This window comes from Microchirus variegatus (genome assembly GCF_963457635.1).
Source record: "Microchirus variegatus genome assembly, chromosome: 10".
NCBI lineage: Eukaryota > Metazoa > Chordata > Actinopteri > Pleuronectiformes > Soleidae > Microchirus > Microchirus variegatus.
In genome coordinates this window covers 519,614-533,084 of record NC_139811.1, presented here as the reverse complement: position 1 = coordinate 533,084, position 13,471 = coordinate 519,614, and the positions used below count along the sequence as shown (strand labels likewise).

General features: G+C 46.3%; 1 protein-coding gene across 1 annotated transcript; it reads right to left on the bottom strand.

The window, feature by feature from the left end:
* Window positions 1–571: 571 nt before the first annotated feature.
* Window positions 572–11,658, bottom strand: taok2a (TAO kinase 2a; the record flags this gene model as incomplete). The annotated part of the gene is made up of 20 exons (XM_083896928.1): window positions 11,534–11,658; window positions 10,153–10,293; window positions 9,840–9,911; window positions 9,625–9,726; window positions 9,278–9,323; window positions 9,065–9,161; window positions 8,798–8,911; window positions 8,624–8,715; window positions 8,404–8,497; window positions 7,941–8,022; window positions 7,682–7,852; window positions 6,683–6,892; window positions 6,448–6,576; window positions 5,992–6,228; window positions 5,758–5,886; window positions 5,421–5,624; window positions 4,786–5,025; window positions 4,475–4,696; window positions 2,685–2,867; window positions 572–1,651 (listed from the first exon to the last, which is right to left on the bottom strand). The coding sequence occupies exons 2-20, from the start codon at window positions 10,282–10,284 to the stop codon at window positions 572–574; spliced, it is 3,636 nt and encodes a 1,211-aa protein (XP_083753054.1). The 5' UTR covers window positions 10,285–10,293; window positions 11,534–11,658.
* Between the last annotated feature and the right edge of the window lie 1,813 nt (window positions 11,659–13,471).

Sequence of the window (13,471 nt, the reverse complement as noted above, 5' to 3'; positions counted from 1 at the left end):
GTAACGACTTATTTGTTTTTATGGAGCAAAAAAAAAAAACATTCATCGACGTCAAAGTCATCGCTGAAATAGAGAAAAGGTAATCTTCTCATTATTTATGTTAATTTATGCAGAATAACAAACGCAGGGACTGTTCCTTTAAGGAGATCAAAGGGCAGTGTTTTATTCTACTGTGGTCTGAAAACACGGATCACTACTAAAACAGGACGTCTGCGGCGCCCCCTGCTGACCATTCTCAACACTAAGAGACTAGAAAGTGGCTTATTTACATAGTTACAGTGGTTTGTTTAAAGCACCACAGTGGAAGCTCCACAATGATCCTGGTCCAGATCCAGATCCTGGTCCAGATCCTGGTCCTGGTCCAGGTCCAGCCTCTGGATCTAGGTGGTTTGTTCACATTGAATCTGAGCCTCAGCTCCGTGAAGTTAAACACTCGGGTTTTGTTTCATAAAAACAAAACAAGAAAAGACGTTTTTCTTCTCGTTGGGTTTTTTTTGGAGGCGTGTCCACAGAGGAGGCGTGTCCACAGAGGCGGGACCACGCCCCCCTGGACAAGAGAACACACGGCGTCTCACGAGTACGACAGGTGTGAGCCGTTAGAGATGTGGGAGGTGACCGACGTGCTGCGGCTCAGCCCGCCCTCGCTGCCGCCGGCTCCGCCCCCCGACGCCGTCCTCCTCAGAGGTTGCGGGCTGTTCCTCAACGCCATCAACCCGGCGCCGCGCACACTCAGGCCGCCGCCGCCGCCGCCTCCTCCGTAACCGCCCTGCGAGGACGAGGACGACGAGGCGGACGAGGCCGGGGAGGAGGAGGAGAGGGAGATTGGGGGAGGCAGAGGAGGAGGTGGAAGGAGAGCCAGGGACTGGGAGGAGGCGTGGGAGGAGAGGAGGTGGTGGTGGTGGTGGTGGTGGCCCTGTGGGTGATGGGAGTAGTGGCCGTGGCTGCTGTGGCTGCTGTGGCCTCCTCCTCCTCCTGCTGCTCCTCCTGCTCCTCCTCCTCCTCCTCCTCCCACCCACTCCCTGGCCCGGTCTCGATCCCTTGTGTCACGCTCGTGGCTGTCTCGGTAGAGCTGTGGCGTGCTCTGGTGGTGCTGGTAGTGCTGGGGGAGGTGCTGAGGGAGGTGCTGAGGGAGGTGCTGGGGGAGGAGGTGCTGCTGCTGCTGCTGCTGCTGCTGCTGCTGCTGCTGCTGGTAGAGGTGGTGATGGTGGTGGTGGTGGGAGGAGCTCTGGCTCCTGCCGCTCTTGTTCAGGTCACCGTCTCGGCCGAAGCCGTGTGACGAGCTGATGGACTCTGCTCGGCTATAGCCTCCTCCTCCTCCTCCTCCAGCACCTCCTCCTCCTCCTCCTCCTCCTCCGCTGCTGTGGTTGTGACTCCTCCAGGACGGCGTGGACACAGAGTTCTGGACGCTGTGGCTCCAGTTGCTGCCTGAGCGAGGCACCGGTCGTGACGGCCAGGCTCCTGGTCCTGAGGATGAAGGTGCAGGGTAACCCTGGTTAAAGGCTTCAGCAGGAATCCCCGACAGAGCCATGTTACTGAAGCCCAGTCTCATGCTCTCCGAGTCAAAGGCCTCGATCTCGTGAGCCTGACGCTCCAGAAGAGTCCTGATCCTCTCTGAACGCTCGTTCTGCAGCGACAGCATCTCCTCCTCGATCTGAGAGGGAGAAGCAGAGGGAGACGCTTTCTGTCAAAGATCAACAAACAAATACACCGAGTGTTTTTAACTGACCTCCACCAGGTAAATGTTAGTCCTGTGCAATAGGTTAACGCGCGTTAACACATGACACGTTTCCATGACGACTGACCGGAAAAAGACACGCGTGACATCATGTTTACGTGCCGCGACACCGGAGTCCAGGCACCGTTTACCAGTTAGCGCCGTTAGCTCCTTTTAACACCGTTAGCCTACAGTGGAACTGGAGCGGTCGGTTTATTAAAGGAAAAGAGCAGCGCTTACAAATGTACTGTGTATGTGTGTCTCTGTTTTTAAACTTAAGCGTTACTTTAAAGACTCATTTAACGATTGGGAGAGTCACGCAAACACGACGTCACGCACGTCTTTTCCCGGTCAGTCGTTTAAAAAAAAGGCGGATTTGGACGAGATTTTCAGGAAATGTCTTCAATGAAATCAGGAAAAAGTGATTAACGTTTGGACGTGATCTGTAGACTCCGTCACTAATATTATAGCTGTTTTGTGTGTGTGTGTGTGTGTGTGGGGCCGAGCTGCCTTGGAGGAGGTCTGCGCTCTCCGAGTGCTTTTCTAGTTCAAACTGGTTTCTGTGATTTTTCAGCTTATTAAATGTTAACATTCTCTCATCATCATCCTCTGCTGCCCTCATGTGGTCACTTTGTGTCACTGAGCTCCATCTGAATGAAGGCTTTCAGACACTGAAGAGACAAAATAAGACTTTTGAACTTTGTGTGAGAGTGAGTGGTTTACAAACATGTCTCTCAGTGTCTCTGTCTCTCAGTTGTCTCTCTGCTGTCTCTGTCTTACCCGTTGTTCCAGCAGAGCTCTTTGTATGGACACCCTCTGCTCTAGTGTCTTACAGTTGTGTCTTAGTGTCTCTCAGTGTGTCTCTAAGTTGTCTTTCAGTGTCTTACAGTTGTCTTTCAGTGTCTTACAGTTGTCTCTCAGTGTCTCTCAGTGTCTCTCAGTGTCTCACAGTGTGTCTCAGTCGTCTTACCCGTTGTTCCAGCAGAGCTCTTCGTATGGACACCCTCTGCTCCAGGTCCTTGACCTCCCTCTCGTGCTGAGTGTCCGTGTGGATCTTGATTTTACTCTGGTAAGCGTTGAGCAGTTCCAGTTCCTGCTGCAGCTGCATACGAAGAACCTGATACTCTGCTTCCTGAGTCTCATCCAGACGCAGCTGTGGAGACCAACAGAGGACAGACTCACTGTTAGTACAGCGCCACCTGCTGACGCTTTCACACCTTTAGTTCGATTGCTTTGGTCTGGACCGGTCAGAAAAATGTTACTATGTATCAAACAGACGTGGATAGTTTGCGTTCACATATACAGAGTTCTAAACCAACCAAAACAGACCTGAAAACCATCGGCACTTGAACCGGACTAACCCCACATTTCCACCGGGCGCGTCACCGTGGAAACGTCAGCACCGCGGTCATCGGAGCTGATCGCTGGCTCGCAAGGCAGCGCTCATGACAGTCCTTTCATACCCATGATGTATTAAACTAGACCGTTTCGTCCCATTTGGTTAGGTTGCTTTCACACCAGAGGAACCGTACCAAAGCGGTCCTAGACCAGAGACCACCCCTTCAGGCAGGTCTGGTTGATTCGGTGTCACCAAAGGACCGAGATTACATTCACATCTGAGCAAACGAACCGAACAACGGGATCAAACAGGTTTGGTGAAAGCACCAAATGCTGTAGGTGAGAAAGAAGCCTGAGAGACAGAAGACGTTCTAACTAAAACCAGATCTGAATCCTCAGGTGTGTGTGTGTGTGTGTGGACGACATGTTCTCACCAAGGGTTTAGTCCACCAAGGTTATTACAGTTCTTTAGGGTTAGAACATCACTTCCTTTTAGTCAGTTAGCGTTAGGCTGAATTCCAATTCCTTGCTTAACCCTCAATCTCAAAAATGTTCTCCCTCTAGTCCAAGTTCTGTCCTGATTCTCAGAAAAATTAAGTTGAGGGTCAAGTTTATGGTCTGTATCGCCCTCAATATTGAGATTTTCCGACACCACCCGTGGGAGCAAGGGCTACCCAGAATGCATTGCATGTTTTCACATAAGAAAGATGGCGTCAAAAGCAGCGAAACGAGTACGATACAAATGAAGTATTTTCTTTGTTAATAGAGATATAAAAATGATCTTAGTTTAGGTCCATATTATGGATTACTGACGTCATTGTTGTGTAACATTTATTTTTATTTTACCATCTTTTGTCAATAGTCGGCCGGTGTGGTTTACTTTTCAATAAGTCGTGGTGTGTGGTAACTGTCAGCTGAATATTTGTATGAGTATCATCTTATAACTAACTGACAACCTAATAACAAATAAATAATAAATAATCCTGACGTAAATGTGTTCTTCTTCTTCTTCTTCTTTTTTGGAGTTGACAGACTGGACGCAGCTTTGGTGTTATTCTGCCCCCTACAGTCTGAAGACGTATCTGCATTTAAGGGGTGTCCCATTTCTAAGTGACAAAATAACCTTCAACACTTGGTTTTGAGGTCAATTAAGATTAAGGGTTGAGCTTGAGGGTTAAGATATGAATTGGAATTGGCCCTTAGTTTTAGTTAGTTACACTTTAATTTGTTTTAGTCAGTTTAGTTTTAGTTCATTATAGTTTAAGTCAGTTTTAGTTCGTCACATTTTCAGTGAGTTAGTTTTAGTGATAGATATTTATAGTTATAGTATGATTTAACATGCATCAGTTAATAACGTTACATGATGTTGGACAGAGCTGCCGCAGTGAGCAGGTGTAAAAGGATGCGCGCTGGTGTCCTTGCCTTACTCACAGCCTGTGTGGACAGCATGTCATTGATGGAGTGGTCGTACTGCTCGGCCAGGATGGCCAGCTTACGAGTTTGCTCCTCTTTGAGGCGTTTGAGGACGGCTTTGTGGTCGGACTTGGGCGTGGTCTCCAGCAGGTGGTTCCTCAGGGCTTTGTACTGACGGGTCTGGATCTTACACGTCTCCTGGAACTGTCTCTTGATCTGCAGCTCTTTGGACTGAAACACAGGGAACACCTTTGACCTTCTGAAGTGAGAGCAAAGAGTCAGAGGAAGTTCTAGTTTTTTCAGTGGAGGTCACGTCCTACCTTCAGGCTCTTGGGCTGCTGCCTCACTTCTGTGGCGTGTTTTTGTCGGAGCTCCTGTTCTCGGCGTTTGTTGTACTCCATCTGGTTGGTCAGTTCTGTCTGGTGCTGTGTGCGGATCAGCTCGGCCCGAGTACGCTGAACTGAACTCAGCTGCCTGAACTCCAGCTCCTGTGTGGACTCGTGGTGTCGCAGCAGCATGGCACACTCCAGGTCCTTCTGGGTCTGCTTCTTGTTCAGGTCCTGCTCAATACGTGGGTGATAGAGAGAGCAATTTGAGCGTTTTCATCATTTTTCAGCTCTTTAAATGTGAATATTTTCTACTTTCTTTGCTCCATAAAAACAAAGAAATCATTAAATCCGATGATTTTTGGTTTGTGGACAAAAACAAGACATTTGAGAACGTCCTCATTTCCAGGTTTGATCAGTATTTTTGTATTTTCTAGCCAAGTTTGATCATGTTTCTTTGTAACATCAGTTGAAAAAGTTACTTACTCTTATAATTATATTATATTCTAATAGAGTATTTCTCTGCATCCATTCTCCCACCTGTTACAGGCTGAATGTGACACAGAGACAGTGGTGTGTGGATGACAGACTCTGTATTGTGGGTGTGGTGTGAGCGCCCTCTGCTGTACCTCTCTGAGCAGGTCCTGCTCCAGGTTGTGTCGAGCGAGCAGCATTTTCCTCTTGTACTGACGACACTGCAGCTCATAATACTGCCTCTGCCTCCTGAGCAGCCCGGCCTCCTCCTCCGCCTGCATCTGCTGCAGACACTCCTTCTGACGCATCAACCACTCCTGCTTCTCACGCTTCGGAGTCGACTGGTTCTCGCTCAGCTCCTGTTTAGTTATCAAGTTGATTAAAACAAGATTTCCGTTCGTTTCAGCTTCTTAAATATGAAGATCTCCCATAAAAACAATGAAATCATTCAAACTAAAAAACAAGAGCTAAAGGTCTGAGACGATCTCGTACCTCTTTCAGCTGGTCCTTGCGTTGACGATACTGACGTTTCTGTGACTCCAGTAAAGTGGTCAGCTCCTTCTTCTGTTGGCCCTGGATGTGCTGCTGGAACTTCTTCTCCTCAGCCAGGGCTGCTTTCATCTGGAGGACACAAGGACACACGGTCAAAGCCCTACTCACAACAATCAGTCGGCCTGACGGCCATGAAGAAACATCATCGTGGGACACGTTCACGCCGTCCGTCACCTCTTTCTCCAGGATGGCCTGGTGTCTCTTGGACAACTTGTCGGCCTCGGTGGAGAAGTTGTTCCTCTGGTTCTCCAGCTCCTTGTCCAGCTTCAGCTGGTGCTCGTCCATCTCGGCCTTCAGTTTGTTCTCCAGGCCCATCAGCTGCTTCTGGTGCTGCCGCCTCATTCGCTTGTATCCGGACATCTGCTCTCGTAGCGCCGAGCCCTGCTCGTGCTCCTGGATCTGACGAGTCACCTGGACGACGTGGACAAAGGTCAATGCAGAGATTACCGGTAATCATAGATTATTATTTGGTGTTAGTCTCCAGATGAAACCATTAAACCTGCTGCAAAACATATTTATGCTGCATGTGTGTGTGTGTGTGTATATATATATATATATATACAATAGCTGCAGCAGTACTACCGTGTAAGCTCCAGGGGTCGCTGGCGAGTCTTTGCACAGAAAACTTACCAAGGACGCAGTTCTAATGGTGGCGAAGTGGTCTCTGTTGCGATAGTAGGCTCGACGGCGTCCAGCTGAGGGAACCTGAGGCTGGTCCATCTCAGGCTGGTACGGGTCATCGTAGATGTTGTCCTGACCCTGAGGAGGAGGAGGAGGAGGAGGAGGAAGAGGAGGGTAATGAGACATTCAGACATCCAGTGAAGAGGTGGAGCTGTGACTGCAGCGGTGGTGGTTGTCGTTTTACCGTGGGCCGGTGGATGATGGAGCTGTTGGAGGTGACGGTGTGTTCTCCCTCCTGCATCATGGCCATCTCACTGCTGCTGTCGTCAGAGGCGTCGGCCAAACTGTTGACGGAGCTGCTCTGAGAACTGGCTGAGATGGACATGCTGGGCACGGACTGGGAGCTCTCCATGCTGTTGACTGTGCCTGTTCTCAGCAGGTACTGCTCCACCTCCTGTGTGACACACACACACACACACTTATACATCATCATCAAAAACAACATCGTTTTCAAAAAAGTTTGACTCGCCAGGATAACGCCAAGGAATCAGAATCCTCAGAATCATCAACAGCGAACAACATGAGTGACTTCACCGCTCACATGACGTCATCTTCTGGTGCATAATCTGACGCTTGAGAACCTTAAACCCTGTTTCTCACAGCATCATAACACATTAGCGGCGTTTTCACAAATCTCCACTAGAAAAAATGGTTTTCTGTGATAAAATGTGTTTTGGTGTAAATGAGAGGCCAAACCGCGTGGAAATATCTGTCTTTTCCCTTCGTGTGAACGAGGCCTTAGACTTCACACACAGACCACACTACAGGGTCCTAACATGGTTGAATTCAAGCACTTTTCAAGGACTTTTCCAGGAACAATTCTCTCAAACTCAAGGACTGACTGTGCTGACTCAGCTTCAGACGGGAGGACAACTTGTAAGAGCTCGTCTTCGTCCATGACGTCCACTTTCCTCTTGGTCAGACTTGGACATTTGTCTTTGGTGGGACAGACGTCTCAGACATCACATTTTCTCTCCGTCTGAACTTTACTCGCTCATTGTTCTGCACAGAATCTCACGTCAACGACAGAGGACAGTGATGAGGTCTCCACGTTTGTCCTGCGTAGTCTACGTACATCAAGTAACTCAGGGCTTAAAACAGTAGGTGGCGCCGTAAACAAAGGAGGGAGACATTGAAGCTAAACATCAACAAACAGATATTCATGCTGGTCCTCCTTCCTCACCTCCTCCTCCTCCCCTCCCTCAGACACAGGGCCGTTCTGCTGCGTCTCCTGAAACAGGATCTTCTTCATCTTGCGATACTGAAGGTTGTCCAGCTCCCTCACCGCGTCCTTGGTTCTCGCGATCAGATCCATGATTACCGTCAGAGGACGCTCGCGACACAGGAACCGATGCTGGAGACGAGAGACAAAGGAAAAAGTGAGGGATGAACTCGATGCATTTTACGTTCAGATTTGTCCTCTCTGAGACGCTGGTGCTTACGTTGAGCAGAACGTCTGACGTGGGCCGGTCCTGAGGAATCTTCTGCAGACACGAGTCCACAAAGTTACGGAAGGAATCAGACCTGCAGACAAACAGAGGACGTACACGTGTGCCACATCATGAGGGCAGATATAAACTAAAGAGGTCGGATATTGATGTAGAGACGTCTCATTTACATAAGTTTATTATTTATTTTTGACCATTATATTGTGTAAGTCACATGATTATTGTCTTGTGTTTCTTCTTCTTCCTCCTTTCATTCAAACCAGAACATTATAAACAAAACCTGAGTCATGTTTGCGCCGTTTATTTATTCTTTTAGGGACAGAACAGTGTTTGTTTGTTAGACAGTTTTAGAATCACGTCCTTCAAATGTGTGGTGATCAGCTTCAGACGCTCATAAACTCGATCAGTTACACACTGAATATCAACCTGTCAAAGCAGACAAAGAGCTGTTCCTCACCAGTGGTTGGACTGAAGGACGGGGCTTTCGTTCTGAGCGATGTGATATAAGGCACTCATAGCGTTCATGTTGAAGAGCGGTGGCTTCCTCTCAGCTGAGGACACAAGAGGACATTCAGACATTCACGTCAATTTAAACATTTCATTTCCAAACAGACAAAGTTCAAACAAAGCCAAACAGGCGTCGACGAAATAATAAAACGTAAATGTAAACTTCATACCCAGCTCGATGGAGGTGATGCCCAGAGACCAGACGTCCACCTTCCCGTCGTACTGACCCTCGTCCATGGCCAGGATCACCTCAGGAGCCATCCTGACAACAAGACACCACAGTAATGCTGTAGTAAAGCCGACCTAAGAGCACAGACAGCAGCAGGTTACGGGTCAACACTCACCAGTAGGGGGTGCCCACAAACGAGTTAGCCGGAGCGACGATGGAGGCGGAGCCAAAGTCTCCCAGTTTGACCTGACCAGGCTCCGTCAGCAGGATGTTTCCTGCTTTCACATCCCTGCCAAAGAAAACATCATCATCATCATCGTCATCATCATCATCACAACAACCTATAGATCAGGACAGAAACCATATTTCGCGTTGACATTTAAGTAGCTGAAAAATCACAGAAACTAGAAAATGTGGTCTGGAATAAAAAAAGAGAAATGACCTGTGAATCATATTGTGCGAGTGGAGATAGGCTAATCCCTGCAGTGCACCATGGGTAATAGCAGCAATTTCAACTTCCTGCAGCGGCTTTTTGTGAACTGAAGAGAAGAAGAAACAAAAACAAACAGCATAAATATAACTCAAATCTCATCCATTCATATTTATTATGCTCACACACACTCACACACACACACACAGACAGTTGTAAACTGACCTTCGAGGAGGTCGGAGGCCGAGCCGAGGCAGTACTCCATCACCAGCTGAAGGAGAAGAGACAACACGGTGAGAATAATAATAATAATAATAATAATACAGAGATACAGCGCCGCCTCCAGAGGCGGAGTCACACATACAAGCTCCATTTTGTGAACTCAGACTCTGTAAGTTGTCTGATTGTCTTAGTCAGACTATGACCTTAGTCCGATTACACTGACTGAACGTTTGAGGATAGATTTTATTTTATTTCCCTCTGGTTTCTGTGATTGTAACGTGTTCTTCTTCACGTTACAGCGCCACCCACAGGCCTGGCATGCGTACTGCAGGGTTTGTGGTCGTACTCACCCAGGCTGTGTGTTCTTTCAGGTAACATCCCTGATACTCGATGGTGTTTGGGTGACGGAGTTTCTGCAGGAACTTCACCTCTTTGATGATGTCCTGCCATTTCTGCACACACACACACACACACACAAACACACACAGTGTCATGAAGATTATTATGTTCCAGCTCGACTGGGACAGTGGTGTGTGGATGACGATGGAAAGTCTCGTTGCGTCACCTCATTCGTCTGCTTCCCGCTGTACGACATTTTCTTGATGGCCACCACCTCATTGTTACGTACGTCTCGGGCCTGTGGGACGACACACACACACACACACAATAAAAACAGCAAAATTAATATCAAAAACAGAGAAAGCAGTAGAACGTCCTGCAGACGCAGTCATCGCTTCATCAATATTAGGACGTACACCTTAGCCCCTCCCACTAATCTGCTGCCGACTAATAGTAACCATGACAACTGCTGACTTGGTTCAGTGGTTTGAAATAACGCGTAGACCCGCGACGCTCGTGGTCGTAAACGTCGTACTCACAAAGTACACGGCACCGAAGCTGCCGTGTCCGATCTCACGGAGGTCGGCGAACAGCTTCTCTGGATCATCTTTGCAGAAGAGGTCGGCCACGTCCGGGTCTTTCAGGTTACCCGCCCGTGCACTCGAGGGCATGGCCAGGGCCTGCACACAGGGGAGGTCAGAGGTCAACTGCTGTGAGGAGGACAAAACAAACGTCTGTGTCTTTGTTTTAAAGCTTTTGATGAGCCAGTAGTCACTGACCATGGAGACCAAAACCTGGTCCTAATGAGGCTGAACCTCATCACAGAGGAACTGTTTAAGTTTAAGACTCAGATATAAAGTGTGGTTAAAGTCCATTCGTATGAAATCCATTTGATTTTTCCTTAAATTCTGCTCATTTCAAAAACAGCTTCTTAAATGCGAATATTTTCACGTTTCTGTCATTTTTCAGCTTCTTAAATGTGAATATTTTCAAGTTTCTGTCATTTTTCAGCTTCTTAAATGTGATTTTCACGTTTCTGTCATTTTTCAGCTTCTTAAATGTGAATATTTTCATGTTTCTGTCATTTTTCAGCTTCTTAAATGTGAATATTTTCACGTTTCTATAATTTTTCAGCTTCTTAAATGTGAATATTTTTTAACGTTTCTGTCATTTTTCAGCATCTTAAATGTGAATATTTTCACATTTCTGTCATTTTTCAGCTTCTTAATGTGAATATTTTCACGTTTCTGTCATTTTTCAACTTCTTAAATGTGAATATTTTCGTGTTTCTGTAATTTTTCAGCTTCTTAAATGTGAATATTTTCGTGTTTCTGTCATTTTTCAGCTTCTTAAATGTGAATATTTTCACGTTTCTGTCATTTTTCAGCTTCTTAATGTGAATATTTTCACGTTTCTGTCATTTTTCAACTTCTTAAATGTGAATATTTTCGTGTTTCTGTAATTTTTCAGCTTCTTAAATGTGAATATTTTCGTGTTTCTGTCATTTTTCAGCTTCTTAAATGTGAATATTTTCACGTTTCTGTCATTTTTCAGCTTCTTAAATGTGAATATTTTCACGTTTCTGTCATTTATCAGCTTCTTAAATGTGAATATTTTCATGTTACTGTCATTTTTATGTTGTTTTTGTTAATTAAAGTGAGCTACGTGCAGCACAGGATTAAAACAGTTTAACATTCTGCTCTGGATTCAGTGTTTTATTACAATGTCGGTTCTGTTTTAAATTTGCCGGTGTACTGTGTGTACTGTGAGTACTGTGTGTACTATGTGTACCGTGAGTACTGTATGTACTGTGTACTTGTCGCTGGAGCGGCTTTTAAATAAACACCAGACAGAAAGCCTCTCCTGTGGCTAACTCGGTGAGCTAGCTTCTGTGGCTAAGCTCAAAGCAGCGTCACTTACCGCGGCTTTATTGTGGCTCCGCTATGAGCCGAAAAACAACCGTTAGCAGCAGAACTAGCGTCCCCGCAGCTTCATAGCACGGCTCTCCGCTGCCCACGAAATCAGCACGACTGTCGCGCCATTCCCGCCGAAGCCCGTCCTGACGATGGAATCAACGAGCCGCGTCCAAAAATGCCCGTGGACAGAACCCGAACTTTGGATTCGCCTCCTCGGCGCTACGAGCATCGGCTAACTGGCTAGCTTAGCTTCGACAGCCCGACGCTAACGTTAGCTGCTGAGCGGGGTGTGGCTGCCATTTCCCTGCGGTCAAACACGTCCCGTCGTGTCGCTCACAGTCACCGCCGCGTTTTATAAAACACGCACTTTGCCTCAGAGACATAAAGCGGTCGTCGGTTTGCGCCGCGCCCTGAAGATGCGCTTCCTCCTCACACCGTTTTTTGTTCTTGCTAAACACAAGATGGCACGGGGCGGCGGGGCGGGGCTCACCGAGATGACCGGAATTCTCACGGGCCGTTCGCGAACGAGCCGAATCTTTTGTCGTGGACGAGAAGAGCCGACTCGTCTGCCGCTCCGCTCTCTGAACCTGTAGTGTCCCACTTCACCAGTGGGTGGCGGTACAAGTCTGGACGCAGGGAATTCCTACCACAGAAGAAGAGAACGAGCTGCAGCACCCTCGGTCACGTCTGCTTCACAGCTGAAAGGTCGGTCGCGCGGGGGGAGTCGAGGTGTCGATTCACATAGGAATCGCGATTCTGAATCGATTCATAAACTTCAAAAATCGATTTTTAAATTTTTTTTTACATTTATTTTTAAGTTTCTATTTTGAAAAACCACACAAAACACCACTTTGTGTTATTTGTGTACAGTTTATTTTTGTAACTTCTGGGAGAAAAAAGCAGCTAGTCTAAACTTTTATTTATGCAAGTTATTTTTTTGTACAGTAAGTAAGTTTTTATTTGTTTTGAATGAATAAATGTTAACTTTTGTCTTAAGTTTGCCTTTGTGTGATCACATTATCACTTTATCTTATACAAACTCTATTGTTTTGATGCCATCATTTGCCTCAACACACTATTCTTTGTATCAGTTTTTGAGTCAAGAATCTATTTTGAATCGAATCGTGAGCCTAAGAATCGGAACCTAATCGAATCGTGAGCCACCCAAAGATTCACATCCCTAGTCGTCAGGTCGAGGCTCGGATGATTCAGTGAAGAGCCGAAAGAGCCGAGACAAAAGAACCGAGTCTTTGAAAAGAGCCGGACTTCCCATCACTAGACCGGAAAGGATCGTTTTGTTCTTTTTTTTTTTTTAGGATTTTATAGTGATACATTACCGCCCCCATGTGGTATGGAGTGTGGATGAAAATATCACACAGTGTATATTATTTTATATTATATTATTATTATACATATATACAGAGTGAAAAACCTATAATTTACATCCGCTCTATTAACGTTGTGGTTTTACGACATGGACGTGATAAGAACATCTTCTTTCTTTATGTGTCTTTTAAAATAAACTCGTATTTTAATGTCTCTCCACTTTTGGATCATTTCTCTGTGGTGTTGATGACTGAGTTAGAAGAAGATTATTATTATATAATTATTATAATATTATCATTAGAGTCAGAAGATGACCTCTGTTTATTGGTTATGAATAATGTTTAATCCTGGATCATCAAACCTCTCCTCGCCAATAAAAGCACACAAATAATCTTGTGATGCTGAACAACAGGAAATTAATAACGACATCTAGAGATATGTAGAGAACATACATTTTAATTTGTACTTGAGGTATAAATATATATATATATATATACACATTTATAGAATTTGATTCTGAAGGGGACCAAGCAGTCAGAGGACAGAAGGTCTATTTCTGCTGGTTTTGAGGCCTTCAACACCTCCTCCTGGCCCAGGTGAGTCTCCCCTGGTTTTA